The sequence below is a fragment of the Zophobas morio genome, unplaced genomic scaffold (assembly GCF_036711695.1).
Source record: "Zophobas morio isolate AGI-343-1 ecotype UQ-CSIRO unplaced genomic scaffold, CSIRO_AGI_Zmor_V1 ptg000002l, whole genome shotgun sequence".
In the NCBI taxonomy this organism is placed as follows: Eukaryota; Metazoa; Arthropoda; class Insecta; order Coleoptera; family Tenebrionidae; genus Zophobas; species Zophobas morio.
Window position 1 is genome coordinate 867929 of NW_026972107.1, and position 20805 is coordinate 888733.

At 34.5% G+C, this 20805-nt stretch overlaps 2 protein-coding genes across 2 annotated transcripts; both read left to right on the top strand.

Annotated features, from left to right (window-relative positions):
• The first annotated feature begins 401 nt into the window (after nt 1-401).
• On the top strand, nt 402-2472 carry LOC135123372 (cytochrome P450 4g15-like). The gene is made up of 7 exons (XM_064047972.1): nt 402-627; nt 673-782; nt 830-1106; nt 1153-1222; nt 1270-1922; nt 1972-2157; nt 2206-2472. The coding sequence occupies exons 1-7, from the start codon at nt 417-419 to the stop codon at nt 2364-2366; spliced, it is 1668 nt and encodes a 555-aa protein (XP_063904042.1). The 5' UTR covers nt 402-416; the 3' UTR covers nt 2367-2472.
• Nucleotides 2473-6562: 4090 nt separating this feature from the next.
• Nucleotides 6563-8648, top strand: LOC135123378 (cytochrome P450 4g15-like). Its single transcript, XM_064047986.1, has 7 exons — nt 6563-6813; nt 6859-6968; nt 7016-7292; nt 7339-7408; nt 7456-8108; nt 8158-8343; nt 8392-8648. The coding sequence occupies exons 1-7, from the start codon at nt 6603-6605 to the stop codon at nt 8550-8552; spliced, it is 1668 nt and encodes a 555-aa protein (XP_063904056.1). The 5' UTR covers nt 6563-6602; the 3' UTR covers nt 8553-8648.
• The last annotated feature ends 12157 nt before the right edge of the window (nt 8649-20805 follow it).

Here is a 20805-nt window from a genome sequence, read left to right on the forward strand (position 1 = left end):
AACCCGTCTTTTTCGTATTCTAAAACAGTGCTCCCCTAGTATACGCTACAAAGTAGAAACGCAAAGCGAAGATCTCCAAAAATTGATAGAAAAGAGCACCAGGCATCAGCGTAATCCAAAATACCTTAGATATGACCAGTTTTACCATTCTAACAATCGCGAAATAAACCTACTCTACTTTGTATTGTTCTTGGACTACAAAATATTACAAATTGAAGCGTTGTTGACTGATTACAAGGCAATTTTTTAATACAAAACACACGACAACACGGATTAACTTACAAAAATCCAAACCTTGAACTCAACCCTCAACTGAAATATTATGCGTTTGAATATTTTGTTTTGGAAATGGAATATTTATACCGCTGCACTATTTTCGCGTTCAGGTGTTTTCAGTGAATCTCGCCTGAGTTACAATGAGCGTTGCAGCGGACTTTTTGGCCACTTCGTACAACTTGCTGTTGTATTTTGGTTGGTTTTTGTGTGTACTTGCCGGATTTTTGACAATTTATCACTATGTGTTTCAATCTACGCGTTACGCGAAACTGGGGAACAAACTTCCAGAGCTTCCTTTTACTCTTCCGATTCTAGGAAATGTGCTCATAGTGCTGAGTAAAACCCCAACAGGTAATAGTTTTGTCTAGAGAAACCCGAAATGACAAAGTCTTGTAGAAATTTTGGAGTATGCGTTAAAAGTATACAAAGAACAAGGAGGAACCATCGCGAGATTGTGGGCCATTAACAGATTACTGGTGATTTTGGGTGACCCACGAGACCTGGAGGTACGCAGCCAGTTTTTTTGTCAATTTCGATTGATTTATTCGTTTAGATAATCCTGGGGAGCAACTCCCACTTGGAAAAAAATCCAGAATACAGTTTTTTCGAGCCTTGGTTGGGGGATGGCCTTCTCATAAGCAAAGGAGAGAAGTGGAGGACCCACCGGAAAATGATAGCCCCCACGTTCCACCAATCCATCCTCAAGACTTTCATGCCCGTGTTCAACAAAAACGCCAACGACTTAGTTGAATTGTTGAGGAGCGAAGTGCTTGGGAAAATCTGCGACGTCCACGACTACATGAGCGGGACTACCGTGGACGTCCTCTTAGGTATTCCGACCATGTATCCCCTCTAAGTTTAATTATCACTTTCCAGAAACCGTCATGGGTGTCAAGAAAACTCAAGAATCAAAATCGAGCTTCGCCTACGCCAAAGCCGTCATGGAGTATGTAAAATAAAAAAACGTGTCTCTGATTAACAGTTCTGTTGTAGCATGTGTAGCATTATTCACTTTCGACACGTTCGACTATGGATGCACTCGGACTTCATCTTCAAGTTCACCAAACTTTTCAAAGAACAAGTTTCGCATTTGAAGACCATCCACACGTTAACTGACACGGTCATAAAAAAAAAGAAACTGGAGTTCGTCGACCGGAAGGAGAAAGGCGATGTGAGTTTGTACGAAGCCGCTGTTAAAGAAACAGAAGACGAAAACCAAAACACGATGAGAGACCAAGGCTTGAGTTACGGGAGCGCCCTTCGGGACGACTTAGACGACAACGATGACAACATGGGCGAGAAAAAGCGGTTGGCGTTTTTGGACTTTATGGTAGAGGCGAGTCACACTTTGAAAAACAAGTTAACTGACCAAGAAATCCGGGACGAAGTTAGCACGATCATGTTCGAAGGCCACGACACGACGGCGGCGGCTTCCAGTTTCTTTATTTGCGTTCTAGGGGCTTATCCCGACATCCAGGAGAAGGTTTACCAAGAAATGAGGGATATTTTTCAGGATAGTGACCGCCCGGTTACGTTCAGCGACACTCTAGAGATGAAATATCTGGAGAGGGTGCTCCTGGAGACTTTAAGGATGTACCCGCCGGTTCCCGTTATCGGTAGAATTATCCGCGAGGAAGTTAAATTAGGTGAGAGGAGGAGAGTCATTCGGGTGTCGAGTCTAACGCTTGGTTTTAGCTTCCGGAGACTATATTCTACCGAAGGGTACCACTGTGGGGATCCCGCAACTTCTGATTCATCGCAATGCTGAATATTATCCGAATCCTGAAAAGTTCGACCCTGATAATTTCCTACCCGAAAGGTGTCAACAGAGGCCATTTTATAGTTTTATTCCTTTCAGTGCCGGCCCCAGGAGTTGCGTTGGTGAGTTTCTATGGTTTGTGGTGGTACGTGGTGACGATTTTGTCGCAGGGAGAAAATACGCAATGTTGAAGCTCAAAGTTCTGCTGTCTACTGTCGTTCGCAATTTTAAGGTTAAGTCTGTGGTGGACCCAAAAGATTTTAAGTTGCAAGCAGACATTATTTTGAAGAGGTCGGACGGCTTTCACGTTATTTTAGAAAATAGAAATTAATGTTGTTGTTGTTTGTTGAAACAGAATTTTAGTTGTATTTAGGTTTAGCAACTGGAAACTTGAAACTTGAACTAGTTTAGTGAACAATAAATTATGCAATCATGAATTGACTTTGTATTTATTACGTAATGGCTATTCAACTGTTGACATACCTCACAATGTACACCCTACATACTGATTAAACACACAAATAATTTAAAAATTTAAGAAACCGTTTAACAGACCAGAAATTCAATCGACAAAGTGCTTTAAACCCACATAATAAAAAGACTAAAGAATAGAATAAGCTGTATTTTGGTGTTTGCCTTAAATTGAGCTTTGTTCTGAAATTAATACTATCATTGATTAACATACAAAGAAATAAAAGTTTAAAGGGACCGTTTGAAATACAGAAAGTGGCCTTCGTTAAAAAACCTCAACCGGAATAATAAAATATGAGTGCATAATAGTCGGTCCCCACAATAAACTATAAATATTCAAAGGCAAAAATTTTGAAAACGTTAATCAAAAAACGTATGACGCAACAAGTGGTTTAATCGCATGATTATTCATCCGCTAATCACATATTTAACAAAAAAGCTGTTTCCAGTTTTTGTTTCTCATTTCGGTGATTCACTTTATATAGTCTGAATGGAAGGTGAATTTTATATTGAACAAAAATAAAATCGTTAGAATGAGAACAGCGCGGGTGGGCGCAGCTAGTACATGCTAAGGTAACACTGATTTTGGCAAATGACATATCCTCTAAGAAAAGAGAGGGTGGGTGGGCGGGGCGAGTGCTTGCTAAGATAAGACTGAACAATGTTAAGAGGAGTTACTAGAATTAAGAAGGGGTGGGTGGGCGGGGTATTGTTTGTTTATAAGTCTTTGTACGAAAAATTAAAACGGCCACCCACCCGTTTTCTCATTTTTTCTATTGAGCTAACAAATAATTCTTATAGCACATAGTATAACAAGAAAATTACGATAAGAGTTTTTTTTTTTTTTAACAACCCACCATCTATTAGTTCCCATTCCCACTTTAGAGAATTTCTATTACAAAATAATTAACCCCGCCCACACACCCCTCCTCTATTTCAGTGATTCATTTTATATAGTCTGAATGGAAGGTGGATCTTATATCGAACAGATATAAAAACGATAGAATGAGTACAGCGCGGGTGGGTGGAGCTAGTACATGCTAAGGTAACACTGATTTTGGCAAATGACATAGGGTGGGTGGGTGGGGCTAGTGTTCGCTAAGATAAAACTGAACAATGTTAAGAGGAGTTACTAGAATGAAGAAGGGTGGGTGGGTGGGCTTAATGCTTGCTTATAAGACTTTGTAGAAAAAGAGTAAATTCAGCCCCTACCACCTTTTTTCTGCATTTCACTGACTTTTTTATCTACTGTAAAATTGGAATTGAATTTTATTTTGGCAAGCGGTAGAATTTGAGATTTAAAGCAAAGCCAAAAGTTGCTCCGCCCACCTACCCCTCTTCCGCTTTGATTACTCATTATATTGGCTCTGAGACGGAAATTGGAATGCTATTACTTGCTCATAAAAGACTGTTGGAAAAATCAAACTTGGCCCCACCCACCCACCCGTTTTATCATTTTTTCTTCTGAGATAACAAGTAATTTTTATAGCAAATAGTATAATAAGAAAATTACGATTGGTGTTTTTTACATTTTTAACACAAATGTTGTAAACTCATTCTCGTGCAATTATATAAAAAGCAACATAAGAATGGGAAACGATATTATTCGTTCACGATCTTTGTATAGTAGGGTTGGCCATGAAAATCTAGTGAGTTTGTTGGTATCGATGCAGAAGATAAAAATTCCCTGAACTTTTTTCGTTAGGTTATGTTTTGTTAAATTAAAGGTTAAAAAATATGCCAGAAATATAAACCTTGTTGCCGATACTTTCAGTTTTCAGTAGCAACGACCAAGTTAACGGTATCCATTTCTTAGAAAGCATAAAACTTAACGCTATTTAAAACAGTCATTCGGGTTTTTGTAAGTGTTTATTTCATATGTAAGAAACAAACACTAAAACTTCACTTAAACATTGTTTTTATAAGAATGGGGGTTCTGCATACGACTATTGTCGCATGCCACATTTAGCATCTCATCTTTAATTCTCAATCATCAGTTCTTTCTGCTCGCCCACTCTTCTTAGAAATGGAAATTTCGACCTTTGTGAACAGCCTATTTCCATATCTTCCAACTTCTTTTTTCACTTTCTAAGATTACTAAAAGGTTGGTAAAAGACAACAACCTTGCTCTAGTGCTTTGATGGGTTTAGCTCTTCTGAAACATTTTTCCGGCCTTAAATTGAATGATTTATCTATATAATGCTTACGTAATTGCTCTTTATTTGCTTTTACTAATATTCCAAACGCTTATTAATAAGAACGTTACTATACGCCATGAAGAGTTACAAAAAAAAATGAAAATGGTTAAAATTTGGTGCAAAGTAACAACGTGGATGATGTAATTAAAATTATACTTATTTTGTTGTACGTCAGGTAGTTTTTCACATACTACCTTGGTAAATTTAGAATGAAAGATGCGTAAAAATACCACCCCCCGACAAGCTACAATTCACTCCATTTCCATTATTTCGGTATGAAAATCTGTATCATTACCGTCATTTTCAAACTCAGCTTCTGAATCAGAATCACCTAGCGAAATAATGAAAGGAGGTATAGATTCGTACGAAAGATTTCCCATATTTTTTCCCAATCTGCCAAAATAAGTTTTTCACAATGGTTACAAAAATTTTGCCACATGCTTGGAGTACATTTAGAAAGCGCCTCAAGCCATAAATTCTCCACCCTATTTTTTAATGAAGGTTGAGAATTTATATGCTTGTTGTAATAGCTCTTACGAAATCCCCACGCCATTTCAATTGGATTATATTGACAATGGTACGGAGATAATCTAATGTCTAATCTTAATGTCTCATCTACCAAATTTTTTTTCTGTTGTTTCTGAAGGGCTTAATTAAATTCCACAACTGTTTCTTCGAAAATTTCTTGCCAAATTCAACACTATGTTTAAAGAGCCATTCCTGCATTTTACATTTTTTACTAGAAAAAGTGGGTGGTTTATCCAACTGAACCGAATGATACGGTGCATTGTCTAAAACCACAACACATTTTTGGTTCAACTTTGCCAAAACAGGAATTAGATTAACCACCCAATTTTGAAAAATTGTCCCGTCCATCGTTGTATGATAGTCTCTATCAAAAAATTGTTACAACCATCCAAGAACCCCGTTGAATAACCCGCGTGGAGAATAGTAAATCTTAATCCCTCACTTTTAGTTTTTAAAAGAAAAAATATCAAAGCCTACTTTACTATATAAAGATCGTGAATGGATAATACATACTTTATTTGTGTGCCCCACGGCCTCCTTGTCTTTTGTTTTTAACATTTTAACATATATATAACAACACTGCAAACAAAACTCAGGCGGCAACTCTTTGTGCAGGTGACTGCCTGGCTGCAAGTCATAAATTAATGGAACGCTTAGGAAGTAAAAAGAAGCAGTTTCCCGAAAGATGGCAAACTTATCTAAGTTACAAACACAAAAGTGTAAGCGAAGGAAGTATTGTAATCGAGTCCATCCGACGAATGGCCACTTTTATGTTTTCTCGACCCATACAGTACGATCCCGTTTCCGATCCAATAAATTAGTTTAAAAGATCGATTCTCAAAATTGTTTAATCTGATGATTACTCTTCAGATTGTTTAACACCCACACTAAAAAAATTGTTTACACGCATTTGTTTTTACCTCAAAGTCACCAACAAAGCGGCAGAAAAAAAGGAACCCGTCTTTTTCGTATTCTAAAACAGTGCTCCCCTAGTTTACGCTACAAAGTAGAAACGCAAAGCGAAGATCCCCAAAAATTGATAGAAAAGAGCACCAGGCATCAGCGTAATCCAAAATACCTTAGATATGACCAGTTTTACCATTCTAACAATCGCGAAATAAACCTACTCTACTTTGTATTGTTCTTGGACTACAAAATATTACAAATTGAAGCGTTGTTGACTCATTACAAGGGAATTTTTTAATACAAAACACACGACAACACGGATTAACTTACAAAAATCCAAACCTTGAACTTAACCCTCAACTGAAATATTATGCGTTTGAATATTTTGTTTTGGAAATAGAATATTTATACTGCTGCACTATTTTCGTGTTCAGGTGTTTGCAGTGAATCTCGCCTGAGTTACAATGAGCGTTGCAGCGGAATTTTTGGCCACTTCGTACAACTTGCTGTTGTATTTTGGTTGGTTTTTGTGTGTACTTGCCGGATTTTTGACAATTTATCACTATGTGTTTCAATCTACGCGTTACGCGAAACTGGGGAACAAACTTCCAGAGCTTCCTTTTACTCTTCCGATTCTAGGAAATGTGCTCATAGTCCTGAGTAAAACCCCAACAGGTAACAGTTTTGTCTAGAGAAACCCGAAATGACAAAGTCTTGTAGAAATTTTGGAGTACGCGTTAAAAATACACAAAGAACAAGGAGGAAGAATCGCGAGATTGTGGATTATTAACAGATTAGTGGTGGTTTTGGCTGACCCGCGAGATGTGGAGGTACGCAGCCAGTTTTTTTGTCAATTTCGATTGATTTATTCGTTTAGGTAATCCTGGGGAGCAACTCCCACTTGGAAAAAAGTCCAGAATACAGATTTTTCGAGCCTTGGTTGGGAGACGGCCTTCTCATAAGCAAAGGAGAGAAGTGGAGGACCCACCGGAAAATGATAGCCCCCACGTTCCACCAATCCATCCTCAAGACTTTCATGCCCGTGTTCAACAAAAACGCCAACGACTTAGTTGAATTGTTAAGGAGCGAAGTGCTTGGGAAAATCTGCGACGTCCACGACTACATGAGCGGGGCCACCGTGAACGTCCTCCTAGGTATTCCAACCATGTATCCCGTCTAAGTTTAATTACCACTTTCCAGAAACCGTCATGGGTGTCAAGAAAACTAAACAATCAAAATCGAGCTTCAACTACGCCAAAGCCGTCATGGAGTAAGTAAAAGAGAAAAACGTGTCTCTGGTTAACAGTTGTGTGGTAGCATGTGTAGCATTATTCACTTTCGACACGTTCGACTATGGATGCACTCGGACTTCATCTTCAAGTTCAGCAAACTTTTCAAAGAACAAATCTTGCATTTGAAGACCATCAACTCGTTAACCGATACGGTTATCAAAAAAAAGAAATTGGAGTTCGTCGAGCGGAACGCGAAAGGCGATGTGAGTTTGTACGAAGCCGCTGTTAAAGACACAGAAGACGAAAACCAAAACACGATGAAAGACCAAGGCTTGAGTTACGGGAGCGCTCTTCGGGACGACTTAGACGACAACGATGACAACGTGGGCGAGAAAAAGCGGTTGGCGTTTTTGGACTTTATGGTAGAGGCGAGTCACACTTTGAAGAACAAGTTAACTGACCAAGAAATCCGGGACGAAGTTAGCACGATCATGTTCGAAGGCCACGACACGACGGCGGCGGCTTCCAGTTTCTTTATTTGCGTTCTAGGGGTTTATCCAGACATCCAAGAGAAGGTCTACCAGGAAGTCAGAGATATCTTCCAGGATAGCGACCGTCCGGTTACGTTCAGCGACACTTTAGAGATGAAATATCTCGAGAGGGTGCTCCTAGAGACTCTCAGGATGTACCCGCCGGTTCCCATTATCACTAGAATTGTCCGAGAGGAAGTTAAATTAGGTGAGAGTAGGAGAGTAATTCGGGTGTCGAGTCTAACGCTTAGTTTTAGCTTCCGGAGATTATATTCTACCGAAGGGCACCACTGTGGGAATCCCGCAGCTTCTGATTCATCGCAATGCTGAATACTATCCGAATCCTGAAAAGTTCGACCCTGATAATTTCCTACCCGAAAGGTGCATCCAGAGGCACTTTTACAGTTTTATTCCGTTCAGTGCCGGCCCCAGGAGTTGCGTTGGTGAGTTTCTATGGTTTGTTGTGGTACGTAGTGACGATTTTGTCGCAGGGAGAAAATACGCAATGTTGAAGCTCAAAGTTCTGCTGTCTACTGTCGTTCGCAATTTTAAGGTGAAGTCTGTGGTGAACGCAAAAGATTTTAAGTTGCAAGGAGACATTATTTTGAAGAGGTCCGACGGCTTTCATGTTATTTTAGAAAATAGAAATTAGTGTTGTTGTTGTTGTTGTTTGTTAATACACAATTTTAGCAATTGGAAACTTGAAACTTGAACTAGTTTAGTGAACAATAAATGATGCAATAATAAATTGGTTTTGTATTTAATACGTAACTTGACTACTTTTTCAAATGAAATCCTATATACTAATTAAACGCACAAAGAAGTAAAGTTGTTTGATTTGATGATTACTCGTATGCTTAACATCCACATAATAAAAAGACTAGAGAATAGAATAAGCTGTATTTTGGTGTTTGCCTTAAATTGGACCTTGTTCTGAATTTAATACTTATTATATATCATTATATATCATTAATCAATATACAAAGGAATAAAAATTTAAAGGCGCTGTTTGAAATACAGACAGTGGCCTTGGTTAACAAACTTCAACCGGAATAATAAAATATAAGTGCACAATAGTCGGTCTCCACAATAAACTATAAATATTCAAATGCAAAAATTTTGAAAACGTTAATAAAAAATCATTGACGCACCAAGTGGTTTAACTGCATGATTATTCATAAGGTTGCTGAGTAAGCATTTATTTAATAAGAAAGCTGTTTTCAGTAGTTGCTCCTCAACTCAAATATAAATATTAAATTTCGTGGTAAACAACTTTTTTTATGACTTTAGTAATTATCATGTTCGAAGCACTCATGTTGTAAACTCATTCTCGTGTAATTATATAATTTACACTGACGGCTCGTTAATTAATACTATACAAAGTAAACAACAAATTATGCAATATGTAATAATTTCTCGGTGTGACGTCATCGAGTCGTTAGAGAGGGCGAATAGCCTAAAAATTTTAAAAATCTGAAAACGAAAAACCGAAAAACCTAAAAGCGAAAAGTCGAAAAATCGAAAGATCGAGAATTCGTCGAAACATCAAAACGCTGGAAAATCCAAAATTGGAACAATAGAAATATCGAGAAAAATCGAGAAATCGAAAATTTTAAAAAATGAAAAATAAAATATCGAAAAATCTAAACATAAAAAATTCGACAAATTCAAAAACCGAAACATTGAAAAATCGAAAATTCGAAAAATTGAAGAACCAAAATATGTATTAGAAAAACACAAAACTGAAACATCGAAAAATTAAAAAAAAAGTTGAAAAACCAAAAACCTGAAAAATCGAAAAGTCGATTAATCGAGAAATTGATAAGTCGAAAAATCGAAAATTGAGAAAGCTCAAAAGCTGAAACATTGGAAAATCTCAAAATTTTCCAGGTTTTTGACTTTTCGATTTTTTGATTTTTCGATGTTTCAGTTTTGGGATTTTTCAAAATTTTGATTCTGCAGTCGAGAAATCGAAAAGTCAAGAAACCGAAAAGTTAGAAATTTACCAAATAAAAAACATCGACAAACTGAAAAATCGAAAAGTTGAAAAATCAATAAATCGAAAACTTGAAAAATCAAAAAACTGAAATATTGGTAAACTGGGAAATCGAAAAACTGAAAAATCAAGAAATCAAAAATTTCAAAAATCGGAAAAACATCAAAACTCTGAAAAATCCAAAATTGCAACCACAGGAATATCAAAGAACTGAAAAATCGAAAATTTTAAAAACTGAAAAATTAAAATTTAAAGTTTGAAAATTGAAAAATGGAAAAACATAAAGTTTCAAAATCCAAAAATTGAAAATCGAAACATCGAGAAATCGAAAAGCTGAGAAGTCGAAAAGTCGAAAAACCAAAAAAATTACACATTGAGAAACGAAACCTCAAGAAAGCGAAAAGAATAGGAAGTCGAAAGATCTAAAAATTGAAAAATCGATAGCTCAAAATCGAAAAATTAATAATTGAAAAATTGAAGAATAAAAAAATGGAAAATTCGAGAAATTTAACAATCCATAAATCAAAACATTGGAATCTCGATAAACCGGGGAATTAAAAAAATCGAAAATTTGAAACAACGAAAAATCACAAATTTCAAAAATCGGACAATTGAAAAATGAAAAAGAAAAAACCGAGACTTGGAAAAACAGAAAGATCGACAAATCATCGAAACATCAAAACAACAGAAAAATCTAACTCGAAAAATCAAAAATTTTAAAAATTCAACAGCAGAGAAATCGAAAAGTCAAAAAACCAAAAACAGATCAATCGAGAAATTCAGAAATCGAAAAGTTGAAGAATCGAAATATTGAAAAATTGGTCTAAAGAGTTTAGACAGTACTTCCCTCGCTGTCGGAAACTTGACGACTGCATGCCTATGGTGTTTTTTTTCTCATTACATTTTTGTAGTGGGAATTTAAAAAAAAATTGCGATGACGTCATCAACATTTTTGCAAGGACACGTATATCAGTTGGGATAGATGTAGTGTAATACTAAGAATAAAATTATTATATTCTCAAATTTTCGGGAAAATGAATTGGGTCGTTTTGAATATTGATTTGTAATAATCAATAAAATAACGAAACAATTTACTCACGTATACGTATCAGAGGCAACTGAAAATCGTGTATGTATAAACATTCTTAATTTAAGATGACAGGCGTAACAGCATACGTGAGAGTCAAACAGAGAAACTGTAAACAAAACGACCATCGGTTTTATTGCTTCGACTTCCGCTTATTATATAAAACATTGGGTTTTATTTTAATTCTTGACGGTGAAATTCACAATTGGTTGATTATAAACATGTCTATTTCACATTCGCGGAACCAAGTGAACGCATAAAACAAATGCAGGTCTGTAATGTTAAAGTCGATGTAAATAAGCGTACTACCCTTATGTTTCAACCGAGTTTTTCCTTTAACAAATTTTGTGTCTACGAAATTGGGTTGGTTGGGGTGTAATACTAATAATAAGTGTTGCCTTTAATTTAATCAATAAAATAAATTGACTTCATTAATTTTTTTGAACCACCTCTTAAGAAAATCTGAAAAATATGAATGGAATGATAAATCACAAGTACAAACTCATCATATTTTTTGCATTTTAGATAGGATTTATTCAGCAAAATTTAAGGGTGTCGTCATCAATTTTTTTAGGAGGGATGAACAAATACATTTTGAACAAAAGTTTACCATGCTTATAATAACTTTAAAATATTCCCAAGATTTCAAAGCATTCGGTTTTGTAATTCCTGATTAAATCGATAAAATAAATTCACGCCTTCATTAATTTTTTTGAGTCACCCTACATATGCAAATCCAAAAAGATGAATGGAATGATAAATCACAAGTACAGACTCATCATATTTTGTACATTTTAGATACGATTTATTCGGCAAACTTTTGAGCTGACGTCATCAGTTTTTTGTAGAAGATAACCAAATATATTTTGACTAAAAATTTATTATGCTCTTTATAACCTTAAAACATCTGCAAGATTTCAAAGCATTCGGTTTTGTAGTTCCTGATTAAATCAATAAAATAAATTTACGCATTCATTAATTTTTTTGAGTCACCCTGTATATGCAAATCGAAAAAATTTGAATGGAATGATAAATCACAAGAAGAGACTCACCATATTTTGTACATTTTAGATAGGATTTATTCAGCAAAATTTTGTGGTCACGTCATAAATTTTTTAGGGGGGACGACCAAATACGTTTTGATCAAAAATTTACCATGCTTATGATAATTTTAAAATATCTTCAAGATTTCGAAGCATTCGGTTTTGTAGTTCCTGAGTAAATCAGTAAAATAAATTTACGCTTTCATTTATTTTCTTGAATCACTCTGTATATGCAAATCCAAAAAATATGAATGGAGTGATAGATCACAAGTACAGACTGATCATATTTTGTACATTTTAGATATGATTTATTCGGCAAATTTTCGAGCTGACGTCATCAAGTTTTTGGAGGGGATAAGTAAATATATTTTGACTAAACATTTCTTATGCTCTCTATAACCTTAAAACATGTGCAAGATGTCAGAGCATTCCGTTTTGTAGTTCCTGATTAAATCAATAAAATATATTTACGCATTCATTAATTTTTTTGAGTCACTCTGTATATGCAAATCCAAAAAATATGAATGGAGTGATAAATGACAAGTACAGGCTCATCATATTTTGTACATTTTAGATATGATTTATTCGGCAAACTTTCGAGCTGACGTCATCAAGTTTTTGGAGGGGATAAGCAAATATATTTTGACTAAACATTTATTATGCTCTTTATGACCTTAAAACATCTGCAAGATTTCAGAGCATTCCGTTTTGTAGTTCCTGATTAAATCAATAAAATATATTTACGCATTCATTAATTTTTTTGAGTCACTCTGTATATGCAAATCCAAAAAATATGAATGGAGTGATAGATCACAAGTACAGACTCATCATATTTTGTACATTTTAGATATGATTTATTCCACAAACTTTTGAGCTGACGTCATCAAGTTTTTGGAGGGGATAAGCAAATATTTTTTGACTTAAGATTTATGATGCTCTTTATAGCCTTAAAACATCTGCAACATTTCAAAGCATTCTGGTTAGCAGATTAAAAATCAAATTTCAAAATGTTGTTTTATAATTTTGATTTTTTTTCCAAAAATCTGGACGTTTCGGGTGAAAAGTCGATTCAGAGTTGTAAACTACATGTGTAGGACTACGTTATTTTATACAATTGAAAACCCATTTACTATGTACAATTTTGAAGTGACGTCATCGCATTAGTGGTGGGGATGATTAGAGAAATTTTGGTTAGCGTTTTACCATCTACATGATATTCTTAATATAAGTACAAAATTTCACAACAATCGGTCGAGTACTTTCGGAGATTATCTGTCTAATAAAAATCCGGGATGGCAGACGGACAGACAGACGGACGGACAGACGGACGGACAGACGGACAGACGGACAGACGGACAGACAGACGGAAATGGGAGACCTATTTCTTCGTCTTCTAGGGGTCATGAAAGATCGAGAAAACGTAAAAGTAGAGAGTCGGCCGGCGGACTCGATTACAATACTTCCTTTGCTTACGCTCGGGAAGTAAAAATCATCACAAATGAGATAGGGGCTTATATTTTGCCTTTTTTCTTGATATACGTAGTTGTCTTTTCAGAACAAGAAACTTAATGCATGTTTAAAATGATAAATTCTTATAGACAAATATGGATCTTGCAATTAAGCCCCGCCCCTCCATCTGACAACGAATGAAAAATTCGTCACAATTGAGAATTGAGATCGAGGCGGGCATGGGTGGGGCCTAATCTTTCGCTTTATTTTTACTTCTTGAGCGTAAGCAAACTCTCTATTTTTGCGTTTTCTCGACCTATCATGACCCCTAGAGGACCAAAAAATAGGTCTCCTGTTTCCGTCTGTCTGTCTGTCTGTCCGTCCGTCTGTCTGTCTGCCGTCCCGGATTTTTATTAGACAGATAATCTCCGAAAGTACTGAACCGATTGTTGTCAAATTTTGTATTTATACTAGGTATATCATGTAAATGGTAAAACGTTAACCAAAATTTGTCTAATCATCCCCACCACTAATGCGATGACGTCAGTTCAAAATTGTACATAGTAAATGTATAAAATAACATAGTCTTACACATGTAGTTTATGACTCCGAATTGAGTTTTTACCCGAAATGTCCAGATTTTTAGAACAAAAATCAAAAAACAACATTTTGACATTTAATTTGGAATCTGCAAAACCGCATGCTTTGAAATCTTGCAGATGGTTTACAGTTATGATAAGCATGATAAGCTTTTATTAAAAATATATTTACTTGTCCACCCCCCCAAAAAATTGATGACATCACCTCAAAAGTTTACCGAATAAATCTTACGTAAAATGTAGAAAATTTGATGAGTCTGTACTTGTAATTTATCATTCCATTCATATTTTTTGGATTTGCATATGCGGGGTGACTCAAAAAAATTAATGAATGCGTGAATATATTTTATTGATTTAATCAGGAATTACAAAACCAAATGCTTTGAAATCTTGGAGATGTTTTAAAGTTATCATAGGCATGGTAACTTTTTAATAAAAATGTATCATCTGTGTATCAACCCCAAAAATTGATTACGGCATCTCAAAATTTTGCCAAATAAATTCTTTCGCAAATGAACAGACCTTTAATCATTGCATTCGTATTTTTTAGATTTACTTAAACAGGTGACTCAAAAAATTAATGAATCGGTCAATTTATTATTGATCAAAATAAGAACGAGCCACCCCGCTTTCCGGAAAATGTGAGAAAACGCTATATAACAATAAAATAATGATAAGGTAAGAATTATAATAATAACATTCAGAATATTTTGTTCAATGGAGGCTTATGAATAATTTTAGTCATCTGTTTTGGGGCGATAAACTCATTCAAATCAAACAAATGTCTACGTGACATTCTTCCGATGTATAAACATCAACATTTTAAACACTACGCATATTGCTCAAATTTCACTATTCATTATTCCAGTGGTTATTAGTAGTAGTGGAGTATTATTAGTAAAACAAGCTGTTATTTTTTATTAATAAATAAGACATTTATAACAAAAACAAAACCAACTAAAGACAAATGTAATGTATCCAAATTTTGATCATTTTTTGTAAAAGTTAGTTATCAGCACTTGCTAAGATAAAACTGATTTTGACAAATGATATACCTTCTAAGAAACGAGAAGGTGGGTGGGCGGGGTTACTACCTGCTAAGATGAAACTGATTTTGGCGAATGAGATACCATCTAAGAAAAGAGAGGGTGGGTGGGTGGGGCTTAATTTTTGGTTTGTTTTTTTCTTAATATACAAGAGAAATAAGGAATTTTCAATTACGCTCCAATTGGCTCACGACGAATAAAAAAATCGTCACAATTTAGATAGGGCGGGTGGGAGGGGCTTATATTTTGCCTTTTTTTCTTAATATACATACCTATCTTTTCACAACCAGAAACTTAAAACATGGTTAAAATGGTACATTTTTGCAAGGAAACATTGATTTGCAATTATGGGGCGGAGCCTAATAGCAAAATCTATATTTCTTTATAAAAAAATTCCATTTTAAACATGCTTTAAGTTTCATGTTGTGGAAAGAAGTCTACACAGATATATTAAAACAAAAATTGGTCTAAAGAGTTTAGACAGTACTTCCCTCGCTGTCGGAAACTTGACGACTGCATGCCTATTGTGTTTTTTTCTCATTACATTTTTGTAGTGGGAATTTAAAAAAAAATTGCGATGACGTCATCAACATTTTTGCAAGGACACGTATATCAGTTGGGATAGATGTAGTGTAATACTAAGAATAAAATTATTATATTCTCAAATTTTCGGGAAAATGAATTGGGTCGTTTGAATATTGATTTGTAATAATCAATAAAATAACGAAACAATTTACTCACGTTTCAGAGGCAACTGAAAATCGTGTATGTATAAACATTCTTAATTTAAGATGACAGGCGTAACAGCATACGTGAGAGTCAAATAGAGAAACTGTAAACAAAACGACCATCGGTTTTATTGCTTCGACTTCCGCTTATTATATAAAACATTGGGTTTTATTTTAATTCTTGACGGTGAAATTCACAATTGGTTGATTATAAACATGTCTATTTCGCATTCGCGGAACCAAGTGAACGCATAAAACAAATGCAGGTCTGTAATGTTAAAGTCGATGTAAATAAGCGTGCTACCCTTATGTTTCAACCGAGTTTTTCCTTTAACAAATTTTGTGTCTACCAAATTGGGTTGGTTGGGGTGTAATACTAAAAATAAGTGTTGCCTTTAATTTAATCAATAAAATAAATTGATCTCATTAATTTTTTTGAAACACCTCTTAAGAAAATCTAAAAAATATGAATGGAATGATAAATCACAAGTACAAACTCATCATATTTTTTGCATTTTAGATAGGATTTATTCAGCAAAATTTAAGGGTGACGTCATCAATTTTTTTAGGAGGGATGAACAAATACATTTTGAACAAAAGTTTACCATGCTTATAATAACTTTAAAATATTCCCAAGATTTCAAAGCATTCGGTTTTGTAATTCCTGATTAAATCGATAAAATAAATTCACGCCTTCATTAATTTTTTTGAGTCACCCTGCATATGCAAATCCAAAAATATGAATGGAATGATAAATCACAAGTACAGACTCATCATATTTTGTACATTTTAGATACGATTTATTCGGCAAACTTTTGAGCTGACGTCATCAGTTTTTTGTAGAAGATAACCAAATATATTTTGACTAAAAATTTATTATGCTCTTTATAACCTTAAAACATCTGCAAGATTTCAAAGCATTCGGTTTTGTAGTTCCTGATTAAATCAATAAAATAAATTTACGCATTCATTAATTTTTTTGAATCACCCTGTATATGCAAATCGAAAAAATTTGAATGGAATGATAAATCATAAGAAGAGACTCACCATATTTTGTACATTTTAGATAGGATTTTTTCAGCAAAATTTTGTGGTGACATCATAAATTTTTTAGGGGCACGACCAAATACGTTTTGATCAAAAATTTACCATGCTTATGATAATTTTAAAATATCTTCAAGATTTCGAAGCATTCGGTTTTGTAGTTCCTGAGTAAATCAGTAAAATAAATTTACGCTTTCATTTATTTTCTTGAATCACCCTGTATATGCAAATCCAAAAAATATGAATGGAGTGATAGATCACGAGTACAGACTGATCATATTTTGTACATTTTAGAAATGATTTATTCGGCAAATTTTCGAGCTGACGTCATCAAGTTTTTGGAGGGGATAAGCAAATATATTTTGACTAAACATTTATTATGCTCTTTATGACCTTAAAACATCTGCAAGATTTCAGAGCATTCCGTTTTGTAGTTCCTGATTAAATCAATAAAATATATTTACGCATTCATTAATTTTTTTGAGTCACCCTGTATATGCAAATCCAAAAAATATGAATGGAGTGATAGATCACAAGTACAGGCTCATCATATTTTGTACATTTTAGATATGATTTATTCGGCAAACTTTCGAGCTGACGTCATCAAGTTTTTGGAGGGGATAAGCAAATATATTTTCACTAAACATTTATTATGCTCTTTATGACCTTAAAACATCTGCAAGATTTCAGAGCATTTGGTTTTGTAGTTCCTGATTAAATCAATAAAATATATTTACGCATTCATTAATTTTTTTGAGTCACCCTGTATATGCAAATCCAAAAAATATGAATGGAGTGATAGATCACAAGTACAGGCTCATCATATTTTGTACATTTTAGATATGATTTATTCCACAAACTTTTGAGCTGACGTCATCAAGTTTTTGGAGGGGATAAGCAAATATTTTTTGACTAAAGATTTATGATGCTCTTTATAGCCTTAAAACATCTGCAACATTTCAAAGCATTCTGGTTAGCAGATTAAAAATTAAATTTCAAAATGTTGTTTTATAATTTTGATTTTTTTTCCAAAAATCTGGACGTTTCGGGTGAAAAGTCGATTCAGAGTTGTAAACTACATGTGTAGGACTATGTTATTTTATACAATTGAAAACCCATTTACTATGTACAATTTTGAAGTGACGTCATCGCATTAGTGGTGGGGATGATTAGACAAATTTTGGTTAGCGTTTTACCATCTACATGATATTCTTAATATAAGTACAAAATTTCACAACAATCGGTCGAGTACTTTCGGAGATTATCTGTCTAATAAAAATCCGGGACAACAGACGGACAGACGGACAGACGGACGGACAGACGGACAGACGGACGGACAGACGGACAGACGGACAGACGGACGGACAGACGGACAGACGGACAGACAGACGGAAATGGGAGACCTATTTCTTCGTCTTCTAGGGGTCATGAAAGATCGAGAAAACGTAAAAGTAGAGAGTCGGCCGACGGACTCGATTACAATACTTCCTTTGCTTACGCTCGGGAAGTAAAAAGACAAAATGTAAGCCCGCCCACCCGCCCTACCTCAATTGTGATGATTTTTTTTATTCCCCGTGAACCAAGGGGGCGTAGATTAACTGCAAAATACGTATTTCTTTACAAGAAGTTAAAAACATATTTTTGAGTATCGTATTGTTCAAAAAATGTTATGTATATTAAGAAAAAAGGCAAAATATTGATAACATATAAACGGGTTCCTAAAATTAACTCAAAAACAGCTCAAGTCAGAATTTTGTAAAAATAGACCACCAAAATTTTCTAAAATTTTTTTTTCAGTTTTTCAATTTTTCTTGATATTTTGATTTTTATATTTTTCTATTTTTCAAATTTTCTTCGATTTTTACTTCCCGAGCGTAAGCAAAGGAAGTATTGTAATCGAGTCCGTCGGCCGACTCTCTACTTTTACGTTTTCTCGATCTTTCATGACCCCTAGAAGACGAAGAAATAGGTCTCCCATTTCCGTCTGTCTGTCCGTCTGTCCGTCCGTCTGTCCGTCCGTCTGTCCGTCCGTCTGTCCGTCTGTCCGTCTGTTGTCCCGGATTTTTATTAGACAGATAATCTCCGAAAGTACTCGACCGATTGTTGTGAAATTTTGTACTTATATTAAGAATATCATGTAGATGGTAAAACGCTAACCAAAATTTGTCTAATCATCCCCACCACTAATGCGATGACGTCACTTCAAAATTGTACATAGTAAATGGGTTTTCAATTGTATAAAATAACATAGTCCTACACATGTAGTTTACAACTCTGAATCGACTTTTCACCCGAAACGTCCAGATTTTTGGAAAAAAAATCAAAATTAAAAAACAACATTTTGAAATTTAATTTTTAATCTGCTAACCAGAATGCTTTGAAATGTTGCAGATGTTTTAAGGCTATAAAGATCATCATAAATCTTAAGTCAAAAAATATTTGCTTATCCCCTCCAAAAACTTGATGACGTCAGCTCAAAAGTTTGTGGAATAAATCATATCTAAAATGTACAAAATATGATGAGTCTGTACTTGTGATCTATCACTCCATTCATATTTTTTGGATTTGCATATACAGGGTGACTCAAAAAAATTAATGAATGCGTAAATATATTTTATTGATTTAATCAGGAACTACAAAACCGAATGCTCTGAAATCTTGCAGATGTTTTAAGGTCATAAAGAGCATAATAAATGTTTAGTCAAAATATATTTGCTTATCCCCTCCAAAAACTTGATGACGTCAGCTCGAAAGTTTGCCGAATAAATCATATCTAAAATGTACAAAATATGATGAGCCTGTACTTGTCATTTATCACTCCATTCATATTTTTTGGATTTGCATATACAGAGTGACTCAAAAAAATTAATGAATGCGTAAATATATTTTATTGATTTAATCAGGAACTACAAAACGGAATGCTCTGACATCTTGCACATGTTTTAAGGTTATAGAGAGCATAATAAATGTTTAGTCAAAATATATTTACTTATCCCCTCCAAAAACTTGATGACGTCCGCTCGAAAATTTGCCGAATAAATCATATCTAAAATGTACAAAATATGATGAGTCTGTACTTGCGATTTATCATTCCATTCATATTTTTGGATTTGCATATGCAGGGTGACTCAAAAAAATTAATGAAGGCGTGAATTTATTTTATCGATTTAATCAGGAATTACAAAACCGAATGCTTTGAAATCTTGGGAATATTTTAAAGTTATTATAAGCATGGTAAACTTTTGTTCAAAATGTATTTGTTCATCCCTCCTAAAAAAATTGATGACGACACCCTTAAATTTTGCTGAATAAATCCTATCTAAAATGCAAAAAATATGATGAGTTTGTACTTGTGATTTATCATTCCATTCATATTTTTTAGATTTTCTTAAGAGGTGGTTCAAAAAAATTAATGAAGTCAATTTATTTTATTGATTAAATTAAAGGCAACACTTATTATTAGTATTACACCCCAACCAACCCAATTTGGTAGACACAAAATTTGTTAAAGGAAAAACTCGGTTGAAACATAAGGGTAGCACGCTTATTTACATCGACTTTAACATTACAGACCTGCATTTGTTTTATGCGTTCACTTGGTTCCGCGAATGTGAAATAGACATGTTTATAATCAACCAATTGTGAATTTCACCGTCAAGAATTAAAATAAAACCCAATGTTTTATATAATAAGCGGAAGTCGAAGCAATAAAACCGATGGTCGTTTTGTTTACAGTTTCTCTGTTTGACTCTCACGTATGCTGTTACGCCTGTCATCTTAAATTAAGAATGTTTATACATACACGATTTTCAGTTGCCTCTGATACGTATACGTGAGTAAATTGTTTCGTTATTTTATTGATTATTACAAATCAATATTCAAAACGACCCAATTCATTTTCCCGAAAATTTGA

Bases quoted from the DNA above. Each gene is read 5' to 3' on its own strand.
- LOC135123372 (XM_064047972.1), top strand. From the start codon at position 417: ATGAGCGTTGCAGCGGACTTTTTGGCCACTTCGTACAACTTGCTGTTG. The intron at 628-672 runs GTAATAGTTTTG...AAAGTCTTGTAG, and splicing joins GCTGAGTAAAACCCCAACAG to AAATTTTGGAGTATGCGTTA. The intron at 783-829 runs GTACGCAGCCAG...TTATTCGTTTAG, and splicing joins GTGACCCACGAGACCTGGAG to ATAATCCTGGGGAGCAACTC.
- LOC135123378 (XM_064047986.1), top strand. From the start codon at position 6,603: ATGAGCGTTGCAGCGGAATTTTTGGCCACTTCGTACAACTTGCTGTTG. The intron at 6,814-6,858 runs GTAACAGTTTTG...AAAGTCTTGTAG, and splicing joins CCTGAGTAAAACCCCAACAG to AAATTTTGGAGTACGCGTTA. The intron at 7,409-7,455 runs GTAAGTAAAAGA...GTTGTGTGGTAG, and splicing joins TACGCCAAAGCCGTCATGGA to CATGTGTAGCATTATTCACT.